This window comes from Euleptes europaea, chromosome 13, assembly GCF_029931775.1.
Source record: "Euleptes europaea isolate rEulEur1 chromosome 13, rEulEur1.hap1, whole genome shotgun sequence".
NCBI classification, from domain to species: domain Eukaryota; kingdom Metazoa; phylum Chordata; class Lepidosauria; order Squamata; family Sphaerodactylidae; genus Euleptes; species Euleptes europaea.
This window is the reverse complement of record NC_079324.1, coordinates 4,266,316-4,280,417: the sequence shown is the minus strand read 5'-3', so window position 1 is coordinate 4,280,417 and position 14,102 is coordinate 4,266,316. Positions and strand designations below refer to the sequence as shown.

Below are 14,102 nucleotides of genomic sequence, written 5' to 3'. Positions count from 1 at the left end.
CCAGATTCGTTTTGAGTGATGGTGGACCCAACAAGCCTAACAAGATGTCCGTTTAATGGAAGAGCCTAGGTCCTACCTGTCTGTCTGCCCGTCAGACAAAATCACACTTATTCATCCTTTGTTATTTATTTTTATTGTTTATTAAGTGAAAAGGTAGGTTGGAGAATGTACATGTATCACAGCTGTGATATAAATTAGAACAAAATAACTGGATGGAAATAATGTATCCTCCATCAAAGCCTCCAAAACCTTCTTCTGAGTAAAACTAAACCAAGGCCTTTTGAAGTTATATCTAGCACATTTCTATATCTTCTCCCTTTGAAGGGGGATAAATAAAATATCTGTAAAATATGGTTAAAATTGTGAGGAGTCGTCCCCTCATAATTGCAAGCAAAAAATTAAAAAGTGGGCTTTCCAAAAATATCACCCATACAATATATTTTATTTGAAATTAGATTTGCATGCCTAGGAAATATTGGAGGGAACAAAATGAAATAATTTTATCTGCCACCTGCTTTTGTGTAATGCATTAGTTGTAAGAGATTTGCAAACAGCACACTGATCAGGGCAGCCCCCCCAGCCCCAGCCCTGGATGTGGTTGACCTTTACATCTCTCCCTCAAACTGCTGTGACCCCCATTTAGCCACAGGCTGGGTAAAAAAAAGCTTATTTCCCTATTTGCATGGGGGGGGAGAACGAGGATCAGAAGGAGGTGCGGCAGAAACTGCACCAAAGCCTCAGACAACAACTGAATGTTTCGTTGAGAATTGAGCTCTCTCTAACCAGATAGCAAAAATTAAGGTACATATGCTAAGATACCATAGGGTGCATCAGCTTGCACGTTTCTATCAAGTACTGGGTATATTTGCAACTTTGCTTGTACAAAACTGAGGCATTTGTAACATTTAATATGTAATATGTAAAATATTACAATTTTATATGCCAAATAAGTTATACATGATGTATTTTATGTTAAAGCAGTAAAATTAGTTTAGATTTAATAGGACACTAACAGTACAATCCTAATGAGAGTTACTCTAGTCCAGTAGTGGTGAACCTATGGCACGCGAGCCAGAGGTGGCACTCAGAGCCCTCTCTGTGGGCACGCGCACCATCACCCCAGCACAGAGTTCGCCTGAGTTTGTTCCCCCGGGCTGAGGAGGCTGGGGACCAGCGGTGCCTTCCCGGCTCCTCGGGGAAGCACTGGGCTCCTTCCCAGCGCCTTCTCCGCAGTCGCTGGCTGCGTGCTCCGGAAGTGAAGACAATGACGAGCCTTTTGCCGAGGACTGGAAGAGGCGGAGCTGGGACGGGGCTGGACCGGGAGTGGGATGCCTGGGTGGCCGTCTGCGGCGGGCTGGTTGGTGACTGCAGGGCAGGGGATTGGCGGTGAGGGCCGAACAGGGGCCCGCCTGGCATTTGTGCTAGAGCCTAGCCCTTCACTTAGCTCGGGTTTCCATTCTGCTCGTTCATGAAACCAAACGTGCCTCTGAACGCATGCAGAGGGCTGTCCCCACCATCAGCCCCCCCCCCCCGCATAACAGCCTTTTTAAATTTGTAAGAAGATAACAGTTGGAAAAAGAACCAAACTGAAGGGGTGGGGGCTATGCTCCAGCTGCTCTCCTTCCCCCGCTCGGCCGCCCATGAAGGGTTGCCAACCTCCAGGTAGTAGCAGGAGATCTGCTATTTCAGTTCACCTGGAGAAAATGGCAATTGGACTCTATGGCATTTAAGTCCCTCCCCAAATCCCACCCTCCTCAGGCTCCGCCCCAAAAACCTCCTGCAGGTGGCAAAGAGGGAACTGGCAACCCCTAGCCCCATGTGGACTTCAGCTGTGTTGGCACTTTGCGATAAATAAGTGGGTTTGGGGTTGCAGTTTGGGCACTCGGTCTCTAAAAGGTTCGCCATCACTGCTCTAGTCTAAGCCCATTCATTTCAGTGGCTTTAGACTGGAGTAACTCTGCATAGGATTGCACTGTAAATATTGCATATATGTCAATCCCCCCCCAAAAAAATTCCATTCCCTCCCCAAGAGAAAAAAATACCCTGTTTTTTCCCCATGGATTCAAAATTTTTGGATATTTTGTTGTTCTCGGGAAGCCCATACCTGAAAGGGGGGATTAGATAGGCAGAGGTTGGGAGTGGCACAGTCATGCCCCCTCGACAGAGGTTTCCCTGCCGAAATATAAATGTTTAAAATGCATTTTTAAAAGAAACGTGAAACATGTGAAACATGTGAAACATGTGAAACTGCGCCATTGAGTTATATGGGGACTACGTCATTTTGCTGGAGTAGCAACGCTGCAGCATAGAGGGGAGTTCCCAGGCTGAAAGGGGTTTGAAAGCTGACCAGGAACGCTCTCCCCAACACTAGTGTGGGCACTGACAGGCACCTGCTTCTGGGTTCTTGCTGCCCATGCAGCAGCGCTGGTGGCTGAGGACCTTGCTGCTGCATTGTTCCGCGGCGCCTGTGTAAGTGCCCCTGTGCGGGCATCTGTGTCACTTTATCAAGCCACAAAGTGGCATAGACACAGGTGCGGGGTAACGACGGCTCCTATGGTGTTTCGCCTCCCCCCTCTTGTTTTTCATCTTCTCCTTCATTATGGCAGTGGTATAATAGCCCTGGAACTTGATAAAAAAGATGGGGAGGGGAATGATGATGGTCAGTATGCCACAGAGGGCCGTGCAGCATGCGACTACTTTGCCAAATGCAGTAATGGCATACATATCTCCATAGCCGACCGTGGTCAGGGTGATTGCTGCCCAGTAAAAGGAAGAGACCATTCCATCAAAGTGTGTGTCTCCTTCAAGGAGCTCCGCATGGAAACAGAGGGCACCAAAGAAAAGGACTTCAAAGGCAAAAATCATCACGAGGATGAAGACCTCTTTCAAGATGGACCGGAATGTGAAGGGCAGCACTCTCAGCAACAGAGGGGTCTGCAGCAGTTTGAAGATCCTCAGGAGTTTGACGATGTACAGCACACGGAAGAAACCCAGCCAGGATAAGATTTCCGGCATTTTATCAATATGGGCACTTGAGAAGAGCTCAATGAAAACCGGAAACAGAGAAAGGAAATCAGTAATATTCAGGGGGTTTGTGAGGAATTTCTTTTTGTCTGGGCAGGATGTGAGTCGCATAGAAAACTCAAACATGAACCAGAGGATGCAGAAAAGCTCTACATAGAGCAGGCTGATAACCTCTTGGAAAGAAGTCTTTGGAGCAACGTGGAATACGTCGAACTCTCTTGAATCATTATAATGGTCAAAATCTACGTAGGTTGTTGGTTTCACGAAAAACAGGACGAGGATGCCAATATTGAACAGGAGGGAAATTATCATCAAGCACTGCAAAGAGATGGGAAAATCCATTAGAACAGTGAGCTTCAGCCACCATCTCCCAACGTCACCGTTTCCCTAGAACGGTGATGGCGAACCTTTTAGAGACCTAGTGCCCAAACTGCAACCCCAAACCCACTTATTTATTGCAAAGTGCCAACACAGCTAGAAGTCCACATGGGGCTAGGGGTTGCCAGGTCCCTCTTTGCCACCTGCGGGAGGTTTCTGGGGCAGAGCCTGAGGAGGGTGGGATTTGGGGAGGGACTTAAATGCCATAGAGTCCAATTGCCATTTTCTCCAGGTGAACTGAAATAGCAGATCTCCTGCTACTATGTAATAGTTGGAACACCAGGGAAAAAAGAAAAGTTCAACTTATCCGGAAGTATAATCCTTCATCGCCGAGATTGAGAGATACACTTGGTTCTGTGGTCAGCTGATCCTTGCTGGCCAATCCTATGTTGTTCCTTGGATCTATTGGTGCTAGAAGTAGCTAGCGTTGAATACGCTGCTGGAAAATGCTATGCGTTTTACATGCGATTGTATACACATGGAATGTATACACATAGGTTGTATACACATAGAATATATAGAATGTAACAAGACCCCGGTTTCATCTTGTTTCGCGTTGATATTGTGATGGCTTCTTCAGACTTTACATTTATATCTATAACAACAACAAAACATAGTAGTGTACTATTCTAATATCCATAGCCTTATAACCCCATCTATATACTATATTATTAAAGTATATATGCTTACCCGACTGCAACTTTGCAGTTCATGACTCTTTAGTCCTTTAATTTGTGAATTCTACTAACCATTCTATTATATCTTATTTAGTTCCCAGGTGTTACTGGTAAAAATCCATATCTCATATGGTAAGTATCCTTCATAGACTTATAACCTTAAATTCTTGACAATCATATGTCATATGGTAAGTATTCTTCAAAAACTTACAATGCATAACCAACTACTTTTTCTTTTACAGATGTTGACAATATGATCCCCTCTATAAACAGTAAGTATTTTAACTAGGTGGAAAATTTTAGTACCATTCTTAATTATCTATTTTAACATTTTAAACACATTTAAACTATTCCAGCATAATTCATAAATAACAGGACAATTCTAATGCAGAATTCAAACCATGAGGATGTACAGATTTAAATAGGTGGATAAATCTTGCCTCCTGCTGGCAGAGAATCCTCTCTACATCAGTGTATGAACTTTTATGTATTTGCCAAATAGCAAAACATTTCAGGTCCGTATCTCTATGCCCTTTTTCTAGAAAATGTGAGACCATGGGAGCATCTTGGACCCGATTACGGATTCTCGAGTGATGCTCACCGATTCTATATTTTAATGATCTTGAGGTTTTACCCACATAGATCAAATTGCAAACACATTTTACAATATATTGTCGAAGGCTTTCACGGTCAGAGTTCATTGGTTCTTGTAGGTTATCCGGGCTGTGTGACCGTGGTCTTGGTATTTTCTTTCCTGACGTTTCGCCAGCAGCCGTGGCAGGCATCTTCAGAGGAGTAACACTGAAGGACAGTGTCTCTCAGTGTCAAGTGTGTAGGAAGAGTAATATATAGTCAGAAAGGGGTTGGGTTTGAGTTGGAATAAGACACAGGGTCTTATTCCAAGACACTGAAAGACTGGACAATTCTACCAACTATTTTGTCAGATTGCCATTGAAATTCATAAACATCAGCACAACTTTAACAGAAAAGAAGAGAGTTTAAGAATGAATAAGGCTTGGCTTCCTGTCCTGAAAACCTCCAGACTAACAAAGACTACAGTCCACAATAGCCATGCAGATTAGCTTTGGATTTCACACATTAACAGATCACTTCAAGGTACAATGGTTCCATATTAACATACCACACCCTCATTAGCACATTATCTTGATACTTACAGGACAATGATTAGCACATTACCTTTGATCCTTTTTGCAGGACAATGATTCAGCTCAAACCCAACCCCTTTCTGACTATATATTACTCTTCCTACACACTTGACACTGAGAGACACTGTCCTTCAGTGTTACTCCTCTGAAGATGCCTGCCACAGCTGCTGGCGAAACGTCAGGAAAGAAAATACCAAGACCACGGTCATACAGCCCGGATAACCTACAAGAACCAACATTTTACAATGTAGACCACTCCCTTTGAACCACAATTAGTGAATGATTTTAGGACAAAATGGAAACCTGTTTGGTTACATACAAATTCCTTGACAGGTAGGGATAAATGACATTGGACACAAAGTCCACAGGAATAATGGCCTGTGGTGACCAGCTGAGGATGTTTTAATAGCCTATAATCTGATCTTATAAATTGGTCCCTGAGAGCTTGTGTCTTTTTAAAACCTATTCTGGGTAACTGATCACATCCCAGGATGTAACTCAACAAATGCCAATTTTTGTATATAACTTCCTTTATGGCTGGTGCCAAATGTGTATAGGTTAAGGAGAAAGTTAAAGATTTGTCTGCTGTTTGTTTTTTATTGGATAATATTTGTGTGCGATCCATATGTTTTGCCCTAGTGAACGCCTTGTTTACCACTTTTTCTGGATATCCCCTGGCCACTAAAAACTTAGCTAACTCTTTTGCTGCTGTAACAAAATCATTGTCTGCTGTGGAATTTCTTTTTAGTTGAATAAACTGACTGTAAGGTTAACTGTTTTTAAGATGTGAGGGATGGAAGGAGCCATAATTTAATAATGTATTTTTGTCTGTAGTCTTTTTATATGGGTGTATTGCCAATTTAGATTTTTCATTAATGTACACCTCTGTGTCTAAAAATGGAACCATAGTAGTTGAAGCATTACCAGAAAATTTTATGTTGTTATGACAATTATTTAACCAATGCATAAATTGTGTATATGTGTTTTGATCTCGAATAATAAAAAATATCTATAAAACGAATAAATGTGTGTATGTGTCATTTAAAGATTTCAGTATTGTAAATAAACTGCTTTTCAAAAAAATCATAAATATGTTGGCTATTGAAGGGGCACAGGAAGAACCCATAGAAACACCCTTCACCTGTAAATAAAATTGTGAATCAAATCTGAAATAATTCCTTTCAAAAATAATGTCCAAAAGGTCCAAAAGTAAGAATGTGGGTGATTCTGCAGGATTGCGTGTTGTTAATAATTGAGCAATGATATGCCGGACCTCCTCCAATGGAAAGCTGGTGTACAATGCATTAACGTCTATGGAAGCCAAAATGTAACCTTCAGGAACCTGTAAAGAATCTACCTTTTGAATAAAATGCTTAGTATCCTGTATATATGAATCTGTTTTAATAGAAAAAGGATGTAAAATACTTTCCAAATATCTTGCCAATGGCTCCAGTAGAGATCCTGAGCCAGAGACAATAGGTCTCCCTTGTGGAAGGAACATGTTTTTGTGAATCTTGGGTAAACAGAAAAATACCGGTATCCGAGGATATAAATTAATGAGGTAATCTGCCAATCGTTTAGTAATATGATCCTGTGCCAATGCTCCATATATTACGGTTCGAATGACACATATTGTTTCTAGTGTAGGGTCCCCCGTTAATTTTTTATAGGACTCCGTATCACTTAGCAATCGTTGGACTTCATCCAAATTTTTTTATTCATAATGACTGTGGCTCCACCCTTATCTGCCTGTTTTATTATGATATTCAAATAATTTCTCAGATTATGAATTATCTCCCAATCTTGTTTGGAGAAGTTAGAGGAAGATCTAAACTTATCCCTTCTTTCCAATCTTTCCATGTCCCTAAGGACAACTGTTTGAAACGTTGAAATGAAATGACTCTGATTGGGGGGGATGTATGTGGATTTTACCCTAAACGTAGTATTATCTCTTTCACTAGGTTCCGTGCCAAAATGTTCTTTTAATTTTAATAATCTTATCAATTTGAAAATTTCTATTCTTGTCTGGAATGATGAATATTTGGGCTTTGGAATATAGCCCAACCCTAAATTTAACACGCGTGTTTCATCCTCAGTGAGGGTTCTATCAGACAAATTAATTACTAGTTGAACTGGTTCCGCCGAGTTCAGCGTTGGGGAAAATACTGAATATTACCCCTCCCTCCTTGATTACGTGGTCTTAATGTATACTCGCGATTTGAAGCTCTGCTGGAAAGACTCGATGAATTGCTTCCCGATCTGGAGGATTGCCCTCTTCTATATTGTGGTCTGCGCCTTGTTGTTAATGGGGCAGTATTATCTTTGGTATTATTTAACCACAGATATACATGGTTGTTCTGATAGTCATTAGTATCCCATGTTAATTTATTAATTTTATTGCTGTGTATATTTTTCTTATAATTCTTGAGTTCCTCCTCGAACTGTTTGTCCCTGTATAAAGTTGGTGCTTTGTTTACTCGCAAGCCTCGGGGAATCATATTTTCTTTTATGTATTCTCTAAGAGTGGATGCATGTAATTCATTTCTAATTTCCCGTTTGGCGAGATTATACAATTTATCAAAACCCTTCCCTGTAGGTGAATCTTCTCCCCTAAGAGGAGGTACATTTTCCAAAATCCTATTTTTATCACTGTCATTGTAAGCAAAAGTTTCTATCCAAGTGGCCATATGAATATACTATAAACAGGAAGTGTACTGAAGTAAGGTTATGGAAATCCCTATACAGGAAGGTTATTTGTCAGTACACAGCCACTAATCACTCTAAATTTTCTTTTTCAAATTGTATTACACTTTAAACATATCAACGTATGATGAGTTATTACAGTAAGACATACAATACTGAATGCGCAAGACGGACCATAACATATAAGTGTCCATAAATCAAAGTTCGTATTACTGATGTTCAAGGTTGTAAAACAGACATCCATCCAGAATTGCAATCATGTAATAGTTGGAACACCAGGGAAAATAGTTGGAACACCAGCTGCAGTATCTTGCACTAATTTCATTTCTGAGTTGCCTTCAGGGGTAGTTCTGTAAAGTCTGGTGCCTCCTTGTGCGGCCCTTTGTGCCAGGAGGAACAGACAACCTTCCCCATATTGTACAGCAGCAATGGATGTTCCAGTCCTCAAGGATGAAGTTTCCATCAGTGCTACCAAGACTTCTGACTATTAATTGTTCTTCACAAGGGTAAATTTGGGGAGGCAGAATAAACAGTCAGGAAGAGTGGTGGCAGCTGAACACATTACAAGCTGAGCCTAAAGTTCAGAGGGGATGTGGGCTCCGCTCATAATGGGCTCAAGGTTTTCTGAGCTGGTAGAGTTATTTATAAGTCCCCTCAATTTAGAATTTCAGTACCATCATTATTTTTAAGTTAGTTTGCCAAACAGCCAAGGATTCCCCACTGGAAAAGGAAGAGGGAATTATTCTGGACCATTAGGGAATACCACAGTGTACAACTCTAAGCCAGAAAGCTGATGTGCAGGGATTCCACAAGGACAGGCTTTGGTAGCTATGAGGACCCGTTTGGGGACAACAGAGCCAGGCCACATGTTATATGATACCTTCCTTTCCATCAGAGGTTGTGGTCAAGAGCAGAAAGAATAGTGGGGGGGGGGGAGGGAGGAGCTGCCTCATATTTCCCTTTTTTTGCTGGATATCTTCACTTCCCCAACCTATTTTTCCTACCTGCCAGAGAAATGATTTTGGATTCTAGACCTTTTGCACTAACTCCCTCTCCCAAAGTTAGAGAGAATCCCAAACCGACACACATGCCGTTGGAGCTCTAGCTGACCTTCAAACATCAATCGATCAACGTGGAAGTTCTCCTAGGTTCTGCAGAGCTAGATTTTTCTGGCCTCTTCCTGCTCTTTCCTACCATGCTGCACAACAGACAGGTTGTTGCCTGCTCCAAGGCATTTCCTGCTGATCTTGGCTAGCATCAGGGGCTCTCAGCCTATCTGGGTCAGGATCCATCCCTACATATTTCCTGAGGAGTCGGGTCCCACTTGCTGCCCAGTAAACGTCCAAAGGTTTGTAGCCTACTTTGGTCTTACATCATGTCCTGATCAAAGGAAATGTTCTGATCATAACAATTCAAAATTGGTGGTGACGCACAGCAGCAGATGGGTCAGAGGTCATTGTGGAACTGGGGGCGGCAACACTAGGCCTTGAGACCTCCGACTCTTCACAGTAGGCTCCAAGTGAACGAATCTTCACAGTAGGAACAGTGAACGAATCTTCAGAGTGTTTGTGACATTGTATTTGCGTGCCATCACTCCAAAGAGCCGTGTACATTTGATGTAATGTGAAACTCTTGCCTGCAAAAAAACCCTTAGTTCATTTTAGCCAAGTACTTAGTAGGTGTACAGAATGACTGGAGGTGAGTGGAACAAAGCTCTTGAAGGCAGGGAGATGCCAAGTTAGCACTGGGGCCACTGGGGCTCCAAGAAACCATGGGTCATGAATTTCTTGTGACCATGGGGCACATGGATCAAAGTGGCAGAACCAGTGTCTGGACTGAAGGCTGCCAAGCACCCGCTCATGGCCCTGCCCCATGTGCCCTGCTCTTACAAGCTGACATAAACCAGCTCAGGAATCCTCAGTGTTGACACCAGTTCTGTAGTGTGGGGCAGCCAGTTAGCAGGTTACTTTATACTGTGTTGGACTTCGATGGCAGAGACACAGCCTTAAATCTCTCCCCAGCCATGAAAGCTCACTGGGTGACCATGGGCCAGTCATCCTGCCTCAGCCTAGCCGTTCTCACAGGGAGCAAAGCCCTTGGCGAATGGCCAAACTGAATATGCTCCTGATTACACCCTTTGTTTGATTCCCCCCGTCCCAGGTTCTGGCAGTCCTTCCCCCCACCACCTGGGATCATTTAGAAGCGTTCCTTACCATGGCAGCTGTAGAGGAAGAGGGCTTGTCAAAGAGAGCCCATATTTTGGGCTGCCACCGAGCCCACCAACGGTAATCCCTTCTTTCCACCTGACCCAGGAGAGCCAGGCTGTCTTCGTTGCTGTCCTCATTGTCGCCCCTGAGAAGAAACTCCCCCTCTGGAGCTTCAGTGCTGCTTAGCTTCACACGGCAGCAGAGGGCCAGCTTTGCATGAGGAATTTCCCAGAAGGCCAGCTCCTCCTCCCAGAGGGACCAACAGACATCTGCTGGACAGTGGAGGTTTTTGGTCCTGTAGTAGTTCAGCACATCACCAAATAGCCTGGCGCTTCTATCAAAGAAAACCTCGTTGGTGTGAGGGTCATGGTCAAATTTAGCGCAATGCTGGGGCTCTGTGAGCTGGCACAGCTTGGTCCCTGGGAGGGCTTTCAGGGTGCTGCAGTAAGTTTCATGTCTTATGCCCCCAACATTCAAGATGATCTTTTCTTTAGAGGCCTCCATCTTGTAGTTAGCCTAGCAGAAACAGAAAGAACACAACCATCAAACTTCCCTTGTTTGAATTAACACAACAACAAATGTGACAACGGGCATAGATCAGACCTTCTTCCCTTTTGACATGCACTTACTGACATGGCAGCCTTTTGTCCTGGCATTCCATCTGCAGGGTTTGTTTGGACATCATGGCAAGCAGGCCAATTACGTCAGATGTATCTTTACAGAACGTGGGGCAGTAGTAGAAGTCCACATGGGCAAAAACTTTAGCCAACCTTTTACTGGAGAAAGAAGCATGTGCTCTAAAGGGTGTGTGTGTGTCTGACAGCCCATTCCTGAACTAAGGTGTACAGGACAGCAAGGAAGAGGAGCAGCGGCACCTCTTCCTAAGCCACTCCCCGTACGCCGTTAAACAACCAAAAAAAAAGCTGTTTTGCAGGCTTTTTTGTTTTATTTAACTGGGGCCTTTCGCCCCATAGGGAATAGCAAGGCTAAAAAGCAGGCGCAGCACCGCCATTCCCAGTGCCAGCGGAAGTGGCCAAAAGGGAATAGGGAGCCACCTAACCGGCAGTTCCTCCCCCTGGAACGCCCCCAGAACACCCCCCTGCGCTGGCGTGGCCTCTCCACTCTGTTGCCGGCACCACGGAGAGGCCGCACCAGCGGAGGGGGGAGGCGCGGTCCCACGGTGCTTGGCCGCCACCCGGACTGGCCTTGCCGCCAGCGTAAGTACGTGTAATCATGTGATTACACGTACTTATGTTGGGGGCAAGGTCACGCCGACTCCTATAGAGTTTCAGCCCAATTCTCAGGAATGGGCTGTAAGAATGGCAGATACCTTAGAAGAGCTCCCCACTGCAAACACTCTCTGCTGGCTCAATTCCCTACCAGAATTTACCTGCAAGGTGGTTCTCATGCATCAGGCAGTGGGATTCCATGAATGAAGCCAGAAAACCATTAGGATTACAGTAGGAAGATGCATCACAAGCAACAGCCTGTTGTCTTTGGTCAGGGATTTCTATTCGACTCTTCCAGGTCTGGAGCTGAAGCCTGGCCCTAAAGGGGAACTTACACAGTCCCAAGGCATACTTGTAAATATTGTCCTTCAGTTAGCACATGGTATAATATCCCAGATCAGATTTCCTGATGGAATGAAGGATATCTTAAGACTGCGTAGATTACCCCATTTACTGGTGCAAGTTGGGGGTACTGAGGTCAGAGCAGGGTCTCCTCCACCCCTTGCTGACGATCACATTTATCAGTTTTTTAAATATTCTGGAAAATCCAAGCTGCCCTTCACTATATTAAAGATATTGCCCAAAATGTCACATTTGTCTACAGTGAAGCCTGGCTATCAGAGGTGTGTCTCCTGCCTGCAGCTCCCCAGCCCCATCACCTTGATTATTCTATGGATAAATATTAGAGCCGGAATAAATATCAATACATATTGGAACCTTAAAACACCAATCAAATGAGATGAAAATACAACAAAATACCAGTAAAGCACACACAAATACTCTTCTCAATGCAAATTCCCCAAACAGAAGGCTTAAAGGTGTACACATATCAATGATTAATTAGAGGAATTCCAGCATATGGCAGATCATCCACAAAACAGCTGTGGGATTCAAACTGGGAGCTCTGGGAGTCAGGCACAACTTGTCTGCTCTCTTAAGCTTGGGACAATTCACGCCTTAGTGCACTGGTAGAGTCTGGGGAATCAGCGTGGTGTAGTGGTTAAGAGCGGTGGACTCTAATCTGGAGAACTGGGTTGGATTCTCTGCTTCTTCACATGAAGGGTGACCTTGGGCCAGTCACAGTTCTCTCCAAACTCTCTCAGCCCCACCAACCTCACAAGGTGGCTGTTTGGGAGGTGGGGGCGAGAAAGGGAAGGTGGTTGTAAGCCGTGTTGAGATTCCTGGGTCTGGAGACCAAGTCCTATGAGGAAAGGTTGAAGGAGCTGGGTATGTTTAGCCTGAAGAGGAGAAGACTGAGAGGGGATATGATAACCATGTTCAAGTAATTGAGGGGCTGTCATATTGAGGATGGTGCCGAGTTGTTTTCTGTTGCCCAAGAAGGTTGGACCAGAACCAATGGGTTGAAATTAAATCAAAAGAGTTTCCGTCTAGACATTAGGAAGAATTTTCTAACAGTTAGAGCGGTTCCTCAGTGGAACAGGCTTCCTCAGGAGGTGGTGGGCTCTCCTTCCCTGGAGGTTTTTAAGAAGAGGTTAGATGGCCATCTGTCAGCAATGCTGATTCTGTGACCTTAGGCCACTGGTTCCCAACCAGGGGTCCATGGACCCCCAGGGGTCCGCGAGAACTAAATTAAGGTCCGCGGAACAAAGTTATAAACCCATAATAAATTAATATTTTCAATTAAAAGTTCTCTATTATAAAAATATATATTCAAATATTATTCTAAGCTTAATGTTTAATTAACAGTTATGATTAAAGTTTATTTTCAAATTCTCGGAATTTTTATTTTGAACCTTGGGGTCTCTGCACCGAACAAAAAAGTCCTAGTGGTCCCTGGTCAAAAAAAGGTTGGGAACCACTGCCTTAGGCAGATGATGAGAGAGAAGGCATCTTGGCCATCTTCTGGTCACTAGGGGTGTGGGGGAGAGGTAGTTGTGAATTTCCTGCATTGTGCAGGGGGTTGGACTTGATGGCCCTGGTGGTCCCTTCCAATTCTATGGGGTTTAACGCATGGCCTATTTGTCTCGCCTTTGTGCCTTAAAAGTAGTGAATTCACGTGGTCTAAACGCATGACCGTCCAAGGGCTGTGCATCGGACCCACCTTAGGCGTGAATTAAGCACAAAAAAACGGGTTAAGCAATCCCAGTTTTCTAGCGATCTTTTCAGTGCTAAACCGCTACTTTTTTTTATTTTGCTACATTACCGGAACGCCGGCGTGCGTGTGATCACATGACTAGCCCGCTACTAACCTCCTTTTGTTCAAGCTCCCAGCCCCGACAAACAGCTGAGCTGCGGGTGAGCAAGGGCGGGGCAGGTGCGAGCCGCGCTGCTGGCTAGGAAGGGAAGTGATGTAACGGGGAAGGAGAGCTCCTTTTAAGGACTTCCGGGGGGAGGGCAGAGGGTGGAAGGGGCAGAGCTTCTCTGGCCTGAAGAGTATAAAAGGCCAGAGGAGAGCTGTAACCAGGTAGGAAGTAGGCTGTGACCCAGGCTGGCTAAGCATAGAGCCACCCGGGTAGCCTCCGAGGGAGAGGAAAGCTCAGACTCTCCCTCGGACTGGTCTGAGACTGAAGGGGCGCCTCAAGCCCCGACCCTCTCCAGGCCAGACAGACCCCCCCCCGACCACCCTTGTAGGGGGGGTGCTTCACACTGTCATGATCCCCCCAAAAAAGGGGGGAGAATCGGCCTTTGATTGGATAACCCCTCAGCCAATCCTTGGGCAATGACATGGCGGTCACTTCCCTACTATCCCACATTATA

At 44.4% G+C, this 14,102-nt stretch overlaps 1 protein-coding gene across 1 annotated transcript; it reads right to left on the bottom strand.

The window, feature by feature from the left end:
- Positions 1-2,496: 2,496 nt before the first annotated feature.
- On the bottom strand, positions 2,497-10,659 carry LOC130486456 (potassium voltage-gated channel subfamily C member 1-like). Its single transcript, XM_056859726.1, has 2 exons — positions 10,162-10,659; positions 2,497-3,342 (listed from the first exon to the last, which is right to left on the bottom strand). Exons 1-2 carry the CDS (start codon positions 10,657-10,659, stop codon positions 2,497-2,499), a joined length of 1,344 nt encoding a protein of 447 aa, XP_056715704.1.
- Between the last annotated feature and the right edge of the window lie 3,443 nt (positions 10,660-14,102).